We start from the raw sequence: 16,110 nt of genomic DNA on the forward strand, positions 1-16,110 counted from the left end.
AGTCAAAGATAATTCTGATATTAAATGCCAGACACATTATAAACCAAGATAACTTAATGGCAATGTTTTTATAAACAACATAGAAATGCTCATGCTTTTTCTTAATATTTTATTCTATTTAATGGTATCTATTATATATGGCAACAGAGCTTTTCTTTCATAGTAGTCATTCTACTGTCCTCAAATTTAAAAATCCTGATTTCTCATTAGTACTATTCTAAATACAAACAAGAAAACAATTATAATTGAAAAGTCAAAGTCTTATGGTCATGATCATTTGTGAAATTTTGTATTTCTTTGCCCCTTCTCTTCCAAGTGGAATTTATAAGCTGAATTAAGATCTCAGTTGTGACTTGTGGTTCTAACTCTGAAAGTGATTTAAAAATATAATCTTCAGGCTGGGGATTTAGCTCAGCGGCATAAGCACCTGCCTTGCAAGCAGGCAGTCTTGAGTTCGATCCCTGGTACCGATAAAAACAAAAAAGACAAAAAAAAAAAAAAAAAAAAAAAAAAATATATATATATATATATATATATATTATATATAATCTTCCACACATTGGGACCCAGACATAAAGTACAAAATTTCTTGTAAAAATAAACTTCATTTACAGACTTTTGTAATTAAAAATAAATGATAAAGGAAAATATAAGACCTAGAAAGTAAAGATCTATGAGTATCTTCAGGTTAGAGCAACCTCTACATTAAAGTGCAAAGAACTTGATTATAAAATTGCAGAGAGTCGGGTGTGGTTGTGCACATCTGTAATCCCAGCATTCGGGAGGCTGAGACAGGAGAAGTGCTGTGATTTAAGACCAGCCCAAACTGCATAGTGAAACCCTGTCTCAAAAAGACCAAAACAAAACACAACAAACCAAAAAAAAAAAAAAAAAAAAGGTGCAAAGAACTTCTGTGCCTCCAGCACAGAAATGCATCTTGTATCTCCCACAACTATGGTTTATCTAGCAGGCTACTAAGAAAGATTTTTAAAAAAGTGTTTCCGTAGGAAGAACAAAGTATTCCATTAGTACAAGAAGTAGGAGATTGGTCCCCCCACTCCATTTTTTCTAAACACCGTAATTAGCAATCAGAAACAAAAGCAGCTAAGGAGTGCTAGGAATGAACAATTTTAAGAAAAGCCAGGAATAACACAACCCAGAAAAATAGTTCATTTCTGATGACATAAAGCCCTAAATTATCTGCAAAATAAATGTTTTAATATACTGTAAGAAATGACAAGTGTATGATCCATTTATTATTTTCATCAAATAGTTAAAATAAATCCCATAGCAGTTCACAATGACTTAAATTTCAGTTACCTGCACTGTTCTCTTTAGGATGTTTTCTTTCCCGGCAATGCCATAAAATTAAGAACCTGACAGGAAAAATAAGAATTCCTAATCATCAGTGAAAGGACAGCACCAGCTATGAATTTAGATTTCCAGCCAATTAATTATATATACATGACAAAGCATCCTGGATTCTACAACATTTCTACTACTTAACAGCAATGAGCACTAGTTAAGTCTGTTGCACTGATTTAGTCATATGAAACTTCCCAGACCTTTTAATATTTTTTTGAGGTCTCACTAACTTGCTCAGGTTGCTCTTCAGCTTCTGATCCCAAGTATGTCTGGGATGACAGGCATACACCACCATGCCCAGTTTTGCTTTTTTTTTTTTAACAGTACTAGGGATTGAACCTAGGTTTCTGCACATGCTAGGGATATGCTCTACCAGTGTGCTATGCCTCCACTCACTGTAGATATTCTAGAATATATTTTAGAATCTGGGTTATTTTGGTATTATTCTCAAAGTCATGTTAGGGCACATACATTGAGAACCTAAGATTTTAAAAATAATGCATGAAGAGATTATAATTAAAACAATCTGAGATGAAAGACAGGATAATACTTTTTCTGTTTCCACCGTATCACAGAATAATTGTAAAACATCTTTAATGTTTGCAATGTTTGTAAAAAGGAAAATTCTTCAATGACAAATAAACCTATAAACATAAAGTCACAAAACCATTCTGAAAATTTAATAAATAAGTTAACCTTTGTTCATTAGTAGACTTTTTATGTCAACAAAACTTTCATGACTGTTTTTGTAAAAGGTCAAATGAAAATCTACTTTTCCACATTATCAGTCCTTTATACACAAATTAATGGGGCTTTGTAGTGATATTTGTTACTATGGTTTCAGCTTTATTTCTGCATAGCTTCACTGCAATATGTTACTATGGTTTCAATTTTACTTTTGCACACCTGACGCTATCACTAATGCATACTTGCTTTCTATCACATTATTAAAAGTGGTTAACCCACTTCAAGAATTGAAGTGTAAAATATACTTTCATTCCAAAAACACCCACAAACTAAAATGTGTAATTTAAAATCTTTATTATTTTATCATCAAAAGCTTTCTTTCCATAGAAGAATGACAATGTTGTGTCAGTGCATATTCTATGGAAACTTCGTATCTTAAGTAGTAACTAGCCTAGAAACCAGAGACAGCACTGGCAAGCTGGTGTGCAAGGTCAAAGAGACAATGCTGCCAATGCAATTAGAATACAGAAAGAATATGTAGCTGTTAGAAAAAGTCTATAGCTAAGCGAATAAAAATAGCAGTGCACTGCACTGACATTCTAAAGGAACAGAAAATGGAAGAACCAGACGATGTAGTTTCTAAAAAAAAAAAAAAAAAAAAAAAAACCAGTAGACCACAAGCATAAAGAGTTCCAACTGTACCACTGGCTAATTCATGCACATGTATACCTTCCTCTTGAAGTCTAGAACACTACACATGGCAAGCCATTTTCAGCCTAATGGGCAAATGGACAACCACAAGTAGAAATTTCATACTCCTTCTAACAGCCATCTTACAGCCAAAGAAACCAAAGTTCAGCCAGGAAACAAAAAACACAAAACTCGGCAGCTTTAGGCATCTTTAGTAAGAAACTGAACAGCTCAGAATTTGTTCCCATTTTCTTGAGAAATAAACTTAAAACAACAAAATACACCTGTCATGACTGAAGGCAAAATAATTTTTTATGTAAATATACTAAAGATACATACAATATCCTTAGCAAAATACTGTCAGATCGACTTGAAAAATTTCATAACCTGCTCCTAAAAAAGGTATTGATAATTATGAGATGGCAAATAATCACTACATTTTTTTTTTTTTAAAGTACTGGGGATTAAACTCATGACCTCACCAGGGAAGTGTTAGAACCCCTGAGCTAAATCCCAGGCCCATGACCACTACATTTTGATCATGCCTGATTACTAGGAATTTTTGGTCAAGTCCGTGCCTGAAGCTACTACCCAGCTAGATTTGGCTACTCTGTATTAATTCATCTGATAAATATCTTTCATAAGGAAATAGCACATCTATTATGGAATCAAACAAATACAGGAAACATGTCTTAAATATTTTAAGATTACATGATATAACCTAATAAGAACTACCTTTACTATGGTCTAAATCTTAAATTGTTAATGCACAGATTATTTGCAAGACTAACAAGTCACTTGTTAATCATGGCAAGGCCTTACGAGGCAGGGGCACTTAATGTATGGGATAGCAGTTATTTTCCAGATGAGTTTCTAAGTGTTATTAAACTATATTTGAAAAGTTCTTTTACTTAATATATACAATGTACAAAATAAGTTAAGAGGAGGAAGCAGAGGAAGGTTTTCTGGTATATATGATGCAAACATACCACTTTTCCTCGTCAGTAGTTCCTTGTATGTCTATTTTACCCGAGATAAAACACAAAAGGCCAATCAAAAATTTCACTTATAAATAGAAAAAGTATTCAAACAATGGAATTTCAACTTTTTTCCCCCACACTGCAACTCACTCTACTTTGACTATAATAAACAATGGCATCTCAAAAATCTGTTTTTACATCCTTAAAGTTTAACATAAATTCCTCTAACACTTGAGAAGAAAAGCACTCCTTTGTAACAATTCCACAAAATAATTTTCAATTCACAAAACATCTACTAGTAAAACCAGCAACCCTTAATGAAGGCATGGGCATTAATACTTGGTCCCTCTGAGGTATAAATACGCTGTATTTGCACTGAGTAGATAGTCTATAAGGTACACCAAACTGCCTGTATGTTTGCATAAAAGTGGGAGCAAAATTGTCCTGAAAACTTACTTTTATAATTGTTTAAAATAATGGGGATTAACTAAGAAAAAAAAAAACTTCAGCCTAGTAATATGGCCAGAATTCTGAATTCCTAGCCAATGCAAATGGTTATTACATTTAAAAAATATTTAACATTGCATATTGATTTAAAAAAAAAGCTGAACAAGAAAAACATATAAATCTTTAAATCCAGCAGGACACCACAAAAAAGCATACTATAGATATGTGTGAAATCAGTCAAGCTTTTCCAAGACAGAAAATCCTTTTAATCCTTCAGCAAGTCTCTGAAAAAAAATATGTATACAATAAAAGTGAGAAGGGAGCACCTAGGATACCCCCAAGAGGCTTGCCACACCATGGATCATTACTGCCCCGTCTCCTGTATGCACGGATGGTCAACAGATGACAAGAAGTCCACTTGACAATAGTTCAGTAATTTCCTTTCACCACTGCTGCCAGCTGAAATCATCATTGCTTCCGAATACCAAGAAAAAGCCTAGTATTGTTGCGAAGATGACAGTGTTTCCTGTGAGAACAAGTGCACAAGCTCCCCACTCAATCTACAGAAATGAGATATAAATACTTGGTTAACAGACAGGAAAAATAAAAGAAAAACAAAAATCAATGACTCTAGATGTATGCCAATCATGATCTTAGGCAAATGTGGTTTGAGTTAGCTTTTCAGCATTGAACACTTAATACTTAGATGGTTGATTTTTTTACCTTTGGTTTCTTTAAAAAGGCAGAAAATTATGAACAACGATTATTGAAAAACAAGCTTATCTAGATTCTGGTGACACAGCATATAATTTTTTTTTTCCTTTTGGTCTTTTTGAGACAAGGTCCTGCTATACAGTTCAGGCTGGCCTTGGGCTTGCTTTGTAGCCCAGGCTGGTCTTGAACTTGCAAAGATCCTCTAGCTTCAGCCTCCCAAGTGCTGCAATTACAGGAGTGTTCCACACTGGGCTAAAATAAACCTTAAAAATTACTTTTTTTTTTTGATACCAGGTATCAAACTCAGGATTTTGTACTTGCCAGGAAGAGGCTTGTGCCACTGAGCTATATCCTCAGCCCCACAGCATAGAATCTTACTGTTTTCTGCTTAGATAAAAATTTGCTTTTTCCTAGTGAAATTTAAAAAATCTAGAAAAAAAATCTAGAAATGCTAGTGCTCTTCTTCCCTACCTCTCTAGAAATGGCAGGGTGAATCTGGGTTGATGAGTTTGAGAAGAAAAATGCACATCTGCAGGCTAGCCCTTTCTTCTCTTTAGATCTTTCTCACCTACAGAGAATACAATTCTCAGATCTTTTGTGTTTTCCATTTCACAGGGCAGGCCAGTGGCTATTCAGCATTGAATGAGCTAATAGCTAGGCATTAGCAAGCCAAGTGCTGCTACAGATCTATAGTGTGCTCTCTAGTACCAAAAATAACCAAAAAACTAGTATCTTTATCTTCTAGGCTGCTATGTATCTCATCTCATTTTATGTCATTAAAAACTAAAGTTAGCCGAATGTGGTGGTGCATGCCTATAATCCCAGCATGGGGAGGCTGAGGCTGAGGGAGAAGGATTGTTGCAATTTCAAGACCAGCCTGGGCTACAAAGTGAGCTCGAGGCCAGCCTGAAATGCACAGGAAGATCCTATCTAAACAAAAACAACGAAGAAAAATAAACAAACAAACCTGAAGTTAACACAATCTATTGAGACATATTCACAAAAAAGCGTATCGACTCACCAGATGTGCTCTGGCAAATACAATGGGGAGTCCGAAGGCTGAGACAACGATGCCTGTTGTGAGAAATATTGCAAGTTCCTTACAAGCGTTACTCATAGCATCTGTATCATCCACTAATCTTCTTGCTATGCAGTATGGAATTGGTGAAAGGACGTAAAAAAACAGAACAAAGAGGGGCCAGTACTGGCTAGAAAAAGAAAAACAAGTTAATTGTAGTTTTTGCTATTTATGTCATTTTCCAACATATAAAATATGATTTTCTTTTTATAAGGATCAAAGGAATATTGCAAAACATCAAACATGATGCAAATGAAAAGTGAAAATCTGAAAATTGAAACGTGAAACATTCTGAGTTACAGTATCTCACAAATCAATGACACAGTACAACTTTTTAAAAGTAAATAAAAAGTTTAATACATATATGTATATAACAGTTGGCATCCAGGCTTGAAATTCTCTTATTTCATTTTAAGTTACAAACAGAAAGCCTTAGTTAAGGTTTCATTATCACTAGAAACTTCCGAAATACTGAAACCAAAATACAGGAAACTTGCTGAATGTAACACTAAAGACTTGCTTTCTTTCTTTCTTTTTGAGACAAGGTCTTGCTACTCAGTTCAGGCTGGCCTTGAACTCAGTTTGTAGCCCAGGCTGACCCCAAACTCCCAGCAATCCTGGAATTACAGGCATGGGCCACCACACCTGGCAAGAATTTCAGTGAGAATTTAAGTTTGTTAAAGTAAAAACGGTAACTGTGTTACATCAATGTCATTTTTTGCCATGGATAACCACAGTTATGTAAGACATTACAACTGGGAGTGGAAGGGTACAGGGAAAGTTTTTGTACTATTTTTACAACATCTACAATAGTTTCAAACTAAAAAGCTGAAAAGAAATAGATGGCCTTTAAAACTGCCATAGAATATATCACGTATTATAGTGAAGATTGCTTGTACTCAGCGGCTTAGGTAAGTAAGATATACTTATAGGTATTTCCCAAACATTTTAAGTTGTTGGAATATATTTAAGAAAAATTTCAAACAATACAAAAGCACAAAAGAACAACAGTTCCCCAAACCTCCCTTGCTTTCTTTCTCACTTCCCTCTATCTTCTGGGCCTACACTTTCATAATTCCATAGAGATAAAGTTTATAAGGGTAACTAGATCACTGCATTGTTTTTCACTTTATATTATTTCAAATATCTATACATAACGGCTTTATAACTCTTCCTTATTTGCTAAGAATTGTTAGGATTTTCATAGATGGACATACTATAACTCAACCATTTTTTTTCTTTTTTCTTTGTCTTTCTGAGACAGGGTCTCACTACCCAGTTTAGGCTGGCCTTGAGCTCACTGTGTAACCCAACCTGGTCTTGAGCTCCCAATGATCCTCCTGCCTCAGCCTCCTGAGTGCTGGGATTACTCGTGTGTACCGCCACGCCTCACAACCATTTTTCTTTTGACCAATATCACATTTACATCGTTGGTTTCCTTTTTTTGCTATTACAAACAAGCTTATCAAAAACACCTAAGCTCTTTCCCAACTGCATTTATTTTTGCAAACAACTGCGAGTGGATTTGTGTGCAAAAGTCTAAAAAGTAGAAGGCTAGGCAAAGAACTACAAGCAAACTGGTCTCTAAGCAAACTGCACTTATTTACATTTTAGATTTCCCACCAAAGTACACAGCAGTGCCTGCCTACCCATATATTCTGTCTTTGCCAGTGTATTTAACTTAGTGTTGAGGTAGGTTGAGTATATTTTCATGTGTTTATTAGCAATGTGTAGTTCTCAGGTTTATTGTTCATTTTTCTACTGAGCTGTCTTTTTTTAATTTACCTAAATATTAATTTTAAAGAAGTTTTTTCTAGCCTAAAAAAAGCCATCGTCTACACCATTTTTAAAGCCAACTGTGTTCTAACTCTGCTTATGGCGTTTTCTGTAAATGCTGCTTTTAACTCTGCTTATATTTACTATTATAAGCAGATGCTGAAAACTAAACAGCAGGACCGAGCTATTTGAGTTATTGCCTTGCTATTATAGATTCCACAGTAGTCAAAGTGCATATAATAATAAAAAACTTCTTTCTATACTTTGGTGTCCTCATCTTTACCAATAAATTTTAAGTGATGATTTTTTAAAAAAAAGTTTGTGTTTCGTGTTTCTCTGTATTAATTTCACATTAGACAATAAAACATTTTTACAGCTTCAAAAGTAGAAACATTTTACCCTTAAACACTCAGATAATAATTTCACCTACTTGTATATTGGAAGCGCACATCCGAGCATCAAAAACATCAGCCCAATTGCTCCTCCAAAGGACAAACTAATCAGCGCTGCAAAACAAATAAGAAATCCAAGTGATAACAGCTGTTAAACTATATGAATATTGCTTTTGTTAATGTGTTAGCACTATGAACATTACTAGTTATGCTGGAAGCAAAACAAAACCTCCCCAACCTAAATGTATTAAAAGTGAGTTGTCGCTAGGCACAGAAGCACATATTTGTAATCCTACCTGGTCAGGGGCTAAGGTGCAAGGATCACAAGTTCAAGAGGTCAGTCTAGGCAACTTAGGCCCTGGGTTCAATCCTCAGCAAGACAACCCACCCTATACACACAAACACATGGACAACCACACATGCCTTTCAAGAATAGAAGTCACATAAGAAGAATAAAACTTCTGTGGCATCGTCAGTACTGATAATGTCATACAGGCTGCATACCATCCTTAACCTGAAAACTGAAATCTATAATATATGTTCAAAAGTCTGAAGATACCCGGTAAAAAAGTCTGAAGATAATTATTATTACAGATTTTGTACAAAATTACCTTAAGGCCATATATGTGAAGCACAAATGTACTTTGTATTTAGACTTAGGTTCCATCCTCAACACATCCCATTAGATGTACGCAAATATTCCAAAATTTAAAAAAAAATCTAAAATCGAAAACATTTTGATTGTGTTTTCAGTAAGGGACACTCAACTCATACTGTTTTCAGAGCCTTACCTACTGCTGGCATATCCCCCCTCCCCAACTGTTCCCTTTGTATTAAGTATCACACACAGCCCATGGGATCAAGGCCTTCCAGGTATCAGTGTTATTATTCACTCCATTATGGTTTCCAAAAATGACTAACAGAAAAAAATCTACATTCTCTTTACTGGACTTTAGAACACTCATCCTATGGAAAAACGTCTCTCAATCATATGACAAGTGCATTGTCATGTACTTGTACCCCTAGCTACTTGGGAGGCTAAAGCAAGAGGGTCTCTGGAGACCAAGAGTTGAGGTCCAACAAGGCAATGCGACAAGATTCCCATTTTAAAACAAACAGAAAACCAAAAACAGATGGGGAAAAAGTTCAAAGTATCTATGGTTAATGATTTCACAGTTTGCCAAACTATAGCTGGGGTTCTGCCACTAATTTCCTAAATACAAATCTATACAATAAGGGGTAGGCAAAACTCTTGGGGGGGGTCATTATTTTACTGCACTATTTGAAGACAGATGCATTCTACAGGTGAAATATAGTTTCTAAAGCTATACACAGCAGAGTATTGTACAGTGCTTTCAAGCAGTTAGTAAGTAAAAATAGCTTCCTTGAGTAGACAGTTTATCAATGACAGATATAAGACATTATCAACTTAAAGATAATTATTTTTCCTTTTTAAATGATACAGCCTGTTAAGCCTAAGCAAAAAGTTAAAATTCAAAAAATGTAAAAGATCTAAAAATTGTAAAGACAAAAGCTAATATATACACACCAAAGTTAATAGAAAATCGGTTAAACACTGCCAAATACTATGGGTGCACATTTCAGAACTAAAATGGTCATAATTAAGGACACCCATAGACGTGGCAGCTTGGCAGATTAGGTTTTTAGCTGGATCACTGCTGTAGGTCCAATAATCCTGACCTTGTTTATTTAGTCCTTAATGTTATTCATTATATTTTCAGCTAACAGGGGAAAAAAGAAATAAACATTTCACTTTATCGCAAACAAAACACTTCAGCTTTACAAGTAAATGCACCATAAACTGTTAGGAAAATACCGAGCTTATCCTTTGTTCTCTTTAGTTTAGAACAGGTCCAAAGGATCCAGCCCTGCCTGCCTCCCTTTCTGCATGTCACACCAGCCAGCCGCCCAGCCACCTTGACTTTCCCGGGACTCAGATGGCTCTTACCTGCATGGCCTCTGCACATATTGTCTTTTCTACCTCAGTTTCTCCTCATTCCCCACAGATTTACTGAATCAAAGTTGTAATGGGTGTTGTGGCCTATTTGAGCTCACTGAGTTTGCATTCTTGCTCCACTCCTCCCATCTTCCTCCAACTTAATTCCAACTTTCCTTCACCTCCCAGCTCCATCATCTCTCCCTCAGCGAACTCTTCCAAATCTCTGACTAGGAGAATTCTGCCTACATAATTTATTCATAACTGAACAGACGTCTAAGTGTCACACATTGTTCTTGCTAGTGAAGTCAGAGCGACTAAAAAAATAAATCAAAGCTCTTGATTTCATGGGGGTTCCATTCTGTGGGTACCCAAAATGATTTTTAAAAAAGTGAACCAATAAATGTCCAATGATAAGGAAAAAACAAAACAAAAAATCAAACCAGGTTAGGTAAGGGAAGAAAATGCAAGTGTAGATGGGGTAGTCTGGAGAAGTGACTCATTAGGCGCCATTCAGGCAGTCCCAAGAAAACAGGGAGTAAACCATATGGGGGTTTGGGGCAGCAGTGCAGCTGATGCCTTCTTTGTACTGCATGCCTCCTTGCTCAGTTATCATGGCTGCAATTTCATAATGATTTTCAGTATATGTGTGTTTCCTTCTCGACTGTGGAGAGGAGGGAGCAAGTTTTCCTGTTGTTGATGCCCATGTCTCAACTCTACACTCAATTACCAGTAACTGTAGAATGAATGTAGCTGAATGGGACGGCACAGAATTGAAAGTTATCAGCTACTGGGTCCTGGTTCTTACTGGCCACTAATAATTATCTACAAAACTTATAAAACTCTCAGTTCTTCAGGGGCTGGGGATTTAGCTCAGCAGCATAAGCGCCTGCCTTGCAAGCAGGCAGTCATGAGTTAGATCCCTGGTACAGATAAAAAGGAAAAAGATAAAAAACAAACAAACAGAAAAAAATCAAAAAAAGAAAACTTCTCAGTTCTTCCTAAAATGAGATACTCGATCGGAAAGGCAAAAAATTCTGACTGTTATTAAAAGACATTCTGAAAAAATAAAAAACATCTCAGGCTCTTGTTGACGGTAGACAAGGTATCTACCAGAGCTATGGCCCCAGCTGCATTCCTCCACCCCCTGAAATCGGTTCCAACCACCTAAGTTCACTAAATACTACACAGTGTCACTTCATTTATTCAGAAGACATCTACCTGGAACACAGTGTACAATCCAAAGGAAGCAAAGGCCACCACAGAGAGATAAAATAGTTGTCACAAAGCCCATACATTACAAGTAACAATTTCTGCAGGCACACCTTAAAGCTTTTACTCAGAAGTTACTCATTTTTGTGACACAACTGTTGGATGTGAATTCAACTATAGTAAAAAAAAAAAATCATTTTAAAGAATTATCTAGCTCGGCATAGTGGGACGTGTGTATAATCACACCCCTCAGCAGGCTGAGGCAGGAGGATCACAGCAAGTTTGAGGCCAGACAGGGCTACAAAGTGAGGTCAAGCCCCCTACATTGCATAGAGAATGTCTCAGAAACAAAAAACCCTCAAGGACCTAACAGATACGAGGTTCAGGTATCAAAAAACAATTTTTAAAATATAAATGAACATGGTTTTATTACAACTTCCATTAATTTTAATTCTAGAAAAATTATTAATACATTTATTTACATCCCAGAATCCAATTCCTTTGAAAGGCTACTGTATAATGATATAATGATAAAATGTTTGGGGGAATCAAGATATCCAGGGATAATTCCATTCAACACTCAAGATTGAAAAGATGGTCAAGATCCTCAGCTTCATAAGCGTGATGATTGGGTGTTCATGCTCTATGCATGACATGTGCCTCCTTTCAACCTTGTTACGACCTCCGCACATTACCCATCTGACATGAAGAAAAAAAAAAGAAAAAAGAAAAAAAAGACGGTGAAAAACTATTTTATGTGACATCTTCCAGTCATACCAGATAAGACAAAGATTAAATAAATTGCTCAAAAATGTTCTCAAAACCTGTAAGGTTTCTTCAGTCTTATGAAATTAGAATGATGTGTCTTAAATGACACATCGACAAGGTAAGAAATTGTATAGTAACTAAGTGATGCAATATTTGGAAGACAAAATTTACATTAGCCTGACTTCTCCTCCCAAGGCTTTAGGGTAGAGATTGAATGCTCCAATTATCTAGCAAAATGCTCTAGTGACAAAGTGTTGGTTGGTTCTATGATTACAAAGCAGTTTGAGTAAAAGAGGCCAGTTCTCTGTGAGCTTTCGAGTTTTCAGAAGATCCAGTGTATCAAAAGGAAGCTGCCACGGCGGTGCACATCTATAATTGGGAGCCACAATTCAAGACCAGCCTGGGCTATATAGTGAGTGCAAGGCCTGCCTGAACTACGTAGGAAGACCTTGTCTCTAAATAAATAAATAATAAATAAATAAAAATAGGCAAGTGGTTCAAGAAATGCATAACGCTCTCTTAATTATAGCAATACGTCATATAAAGATGATAATCCAACAGGAAGTAACATCTTGATGAACTATCACAACCATAAAATCGTACTGAAACCAAAAATAAAAGTACAATTCTACCTTAGGCACTTTCACCTTAATAATATCTACTTAGACTTTAAGAATGAAATTATTAAACTTTTCTGAGAGTGACTCTCCTACTAATGACATTGAAGAAATGGAAAAACGCAACATCCTAAAGCCTCAAGAGTTTTACAGTAACTCCCATCCACATAAAAATTTAAAAGGATCCACTACGGCTCATAAGGAGATTAAAAAGAATCCCAGTTATTCAAATGACAGGATTTTATACAGAAAATAAAGTGTTTTTAGACACAAAATTTAAAAAATGTGACTGAGAAAGCAGTTTCAACTAAGGTCGATTTTAATGGGGGCGGAAATCAAACTACGGAAAAACATCACTATCCAAGTCGTTCACTCTGCTTGACTGCCTCTTCCAAAGTGGTAGGTCAATGTAATTTGTTAAGAAGTAAACAAAAAACTGCTTCAAATTCCATTGACAACATAATTGCCGAACAGTTAAAACGGATGCAACATTTCCTAAAGAAAACGTATCAATAAACAAGTAATTTTTCATAGTTGTAACTACTTTAACCTTTTAAAGAAACAACAAACTCCTACATGTGAAAAGCCTCAACTTACAAATGTAGAGAAGGGAGGGAGCCAGGACTCAGGGGTTGCCCGGGGGTCCACTACCTACAACAAGGCATAGGCAGCACAGATTTAGAGGATTCGGATCACGAGCTTTCGGAAAGAACCACCCCTGAGCTATTCGTGGGCGCACAGCACCCTAGAATTGCACCTAAGCTTAAGCAGAGAACAACTGATCTTCCCTAGCGGCCTCGCCCCGCAGAAACCACACTCGGCGCGTCCCGGTCTATCTCTCTTGTCTCTCAAACTCCTGTCGTGTCTGGCGGCCCGCGTCGTCGTGGACTCCGGTCCCATGCCAGCGCTTCGGTCCCCGCCCGAGGGGCGGCCGCCCGAATCGGCAGAGCCCGGGGCTGCCGCGCGACGCCGCCGCCCGGGCCGTCCCGCCCCCCAGGGCTGCACCCACGTCCGCCCGCCGCGGCCCGGAGAGGACAGGGGCGTGCGCGGGCCCGCGCCCCCGTCCCCGCCGCCTACTCTCGGGCACCGCCCGCTCCTGCATCCCGCTCCCCAGGCCCACCTTTGATGCCGGCCATGGCGGTGGCGGTGACGCTGCTTCTGGCTCCACTACCCGAGGCGGCGGGGGCGGCAGCGGCCGGGAAACCAGAGACGCGCGGCGGCGGCGGCCAGACAACACCCGGAAGTGCGCGACGCAGCACTTCCGCCGGCCGCTCGTGCTCGCGCGGGGCTGCGGGGGGGGGGGGGGCGCCGGCCTCGGTGGGGGCCGACCGCTCTCGGTTCAGGGCGTCTCTGCGATGGTCCCCACCGCGGGTTCCCGCCCGGTCCGCGCCGCCCCGGGGTCCGTCCGGATCGGGTGGAAGCCGGGTGCGGATTCCCGCGTCCTGGGCGCTGCAGCCGCCGGCGTTCTCTGCGAGGGGAGTGCGAGCAGCGGTCGACCTCTGCAGGCTTGCGGTGTTGGGGGATAATTTACGTTGTTTAAAGCTCCTGTTTCTCTCCCTCATCCAGCCTGTAATACTCGGGAAGTGAGCTTGGGTAGTCTGCGATCGGCTCCTCTGTTTCTTACACAGAGTTAGAGCTCTGATGAGGAGTTCTCCACAGACAGGAATAGCAGGGCCCCGTTAAGTGTGGGTTTAAAACAAATGCAATCCTCTGGAAACATGAACTCGCCCTCTTCATGATAGTAAAAGAAAGAAGCAGAGGTCCAATGTGTTTATTAATCATTTAATAAATAACAAACTACTTGTTGGGAAATGGGGAGGCACTGGGGTGATCAAAGCCATGTGCAGTTTAGGCCCTCTGTTGCTTGCTGGGTAGAGGGGGAGGTAAACACACAAAAAAAGTGTAAATTACGGTAATTGCTAGTAAAGGAGATCAGAGCAAGCTACTTCAAAACATGGTATTTTGACAAAGGATTACTTTGAGTTGCAAGACATGAAACTGCGGTTACAGGAGGAGCTCTTTGCTTTTCCCCTTTGTCCAAAAACAAACAGCAGTGTGTAAGTTTCCCATTTAAACGTGACATAAACCTGTATAGGTTAAAAACAAAAAATTGTAATGCAGATCTTTCCATTTGTAAACATTTCTATTTGCCTGATTAGGAAGAGTAGAAATGCAAACAGCATTAATTTGTGCATAAACATTACTAAATCTGTACTTTTCATTAGCTTTCTTCATGTATTAATCAGCACAATTCATTGTCCTTAGAACAGACTCCTTTGTCTAGTCAGTTTTCTACCCTGCATTGACCTTTGTCAAAGTGGTAACAGGTGCTCTGAGGCCTTAACAACTTCTTCCTTTTTATTGTGAAGTCTCATGTTGTATACAAAATAAACTCTTCTCTACTAATCTGTATTTTTTCGGCTTAACTCACCGTCCAAACCACTGAATTTAAGAGGGTAGTTTTTTTCCCCTGGAAAATAGATAATATCAGGGGCTGGGGATTTAGCTCAGCGGCATAAGCACCTGCCTTGCAAACAGGCAGTCGTGAGTTCGATCCCTGGTACTGATTAAAAAAAAAAAGAAAATAGATAATATTTATTCAAATTTCACATTAAAGGGCTATGTTACTAGCTATAGGGGGATAAAGAAGTTTTATCCATTTCTACTGCTAGGAAAAATGGGTACGTACACAGTTCTATGAAGCCTTTGATTTGGATCTGCCAGGTAACATTTCTCCCCAGTAGAGGGGTGAACAGAAGTAATGACTGTGTAACTAGGAGAAAAGGAAACAGCCATCATGGGCCTGGAGTGGCCTGTATGTGTTTTGAGGGGGTGAATTTTGGCAACTAGGAGCTTTGTGTGTTGGAGAAAACATGCCAATGGGATTGCTCAGGGTTGTATGGATCCTATTTAGGGAGTTCTCTTTGAGCAATGAAAAAAATTTTTAAAAGGATATTAAAGGTGGCAAGTGGAAGTGAGTGACAAAAGATGTGAATTTTCTAAGCTCTCATTAGGCATAAGTAAACTGACATGTAAGACTTTTTAAGGCATTGTCTGCTCTGCTTCCTTTTGTTTCCAGGGTCGAATTACTCTTGTTGTTTTTAAACCAGATCACTTCTCAAGGCTTAATGTCTCAGCTAAATCTACAGGTTAGCTTGTGGGGAAAAAGTTTTTTTTCCTATTCAAGTTAGTGTAAAAAGTTCTATAATCACTTTCCTGTATCATGAACACAGTGTGTTTTCATTTAAGGATTGTGGATGCAGAAACATGAGGTGCATTTGAATACATGCCATGAAAATGTGTTTAGACAGAAGCTGTGAATTTCTAGCTCCCTTTCCTAAATCACTGACACAGTAGTTTATACACATCTGTCTCACATCCATCTCCCCAGTAGTCTTGAACAGAGTAGGGAGGCACTGCAGTTGAA

At 38.1% G+C, this 16,110-nt stretch overlaps 1 protein-coding gene, 1 long non-coding RNA gene and 1 other non-coding gene across 3 annotated transcripts; 1 reads left to right on the top strand and 2 right to left on the bottom strand.

Annotated features, from left to right (window-relative positions):
* Nucleotides 1–2,389: 2,389 nt before the first annotated feature.
* On the bottom strand, nucleotides 2,390–13,961 carry Leprotl1 (leptin receptor overlapping transcript like 1). Its single transcript, XM_003462612.5, has 4 exons — nucleotides 13,804–13,961; nucleotides 8,168–8,243; nucleotides 5,905–6,091; nucleotides 2,390–4,729 (listed from the first exon to the last, which is right to left on the bottom strand). Exons 1-4 carry the CDS (start codon nucleotides 13,817–13,819, stop codon nucleotides 4,613–4,615), a joined length of 396 nt encoding a protein of 131 aa, XP_003462660.1. The 5' UTR covers nucleotides 13,820–13,961; the 3' UTR covers nucleotides 2,390–4,612.
* On the bottom strand, nucleotides 8,250–13,797 carry LOC134472634 (uncharacterized). Its single transcript, XR_010042526.1, has 3 exons — nucleotides 13,441–13,797; nucleotides 13,281–13,334; nucleotides 8,250–11,997 (listed from the first exon to the last, which is right to left on the bottom strand). It is a non-coding gene; the product is annotated as an uncharacterized LOC134472634 (long non-coding RNA).
* LOC111754778 (small nucleolar RNA U13) lies at nucleotides 11,902–12,003 on the top strand. The gene has a single exon (XR_002789444.1). It is a non-coding gene; the product is annotated as a small nucleolar RNA U13 (small nucleolar RNA).
* Nucleotides 13,962–16,110: the final 2,149 nt, after the last annotated feature.

Source organism: Cavia porcellus, unplaced genomic scaffold (genome assembly GCF_034190915.1).
Source record: "Cavia porcellus strain 051 isolate PalLab524CR breed Dunkin Hartley unplaced genomic scaffold, mCavPor4.1 scaffold_24, whole genome shotgun sequence".
Classification (NCBI taxonomy): domain Eukaryota; kingdom Metazoa; phylum Chordata; class Mammalia; order Rodentia; family Caviidae; genus Cavia; species Cavia porcellus.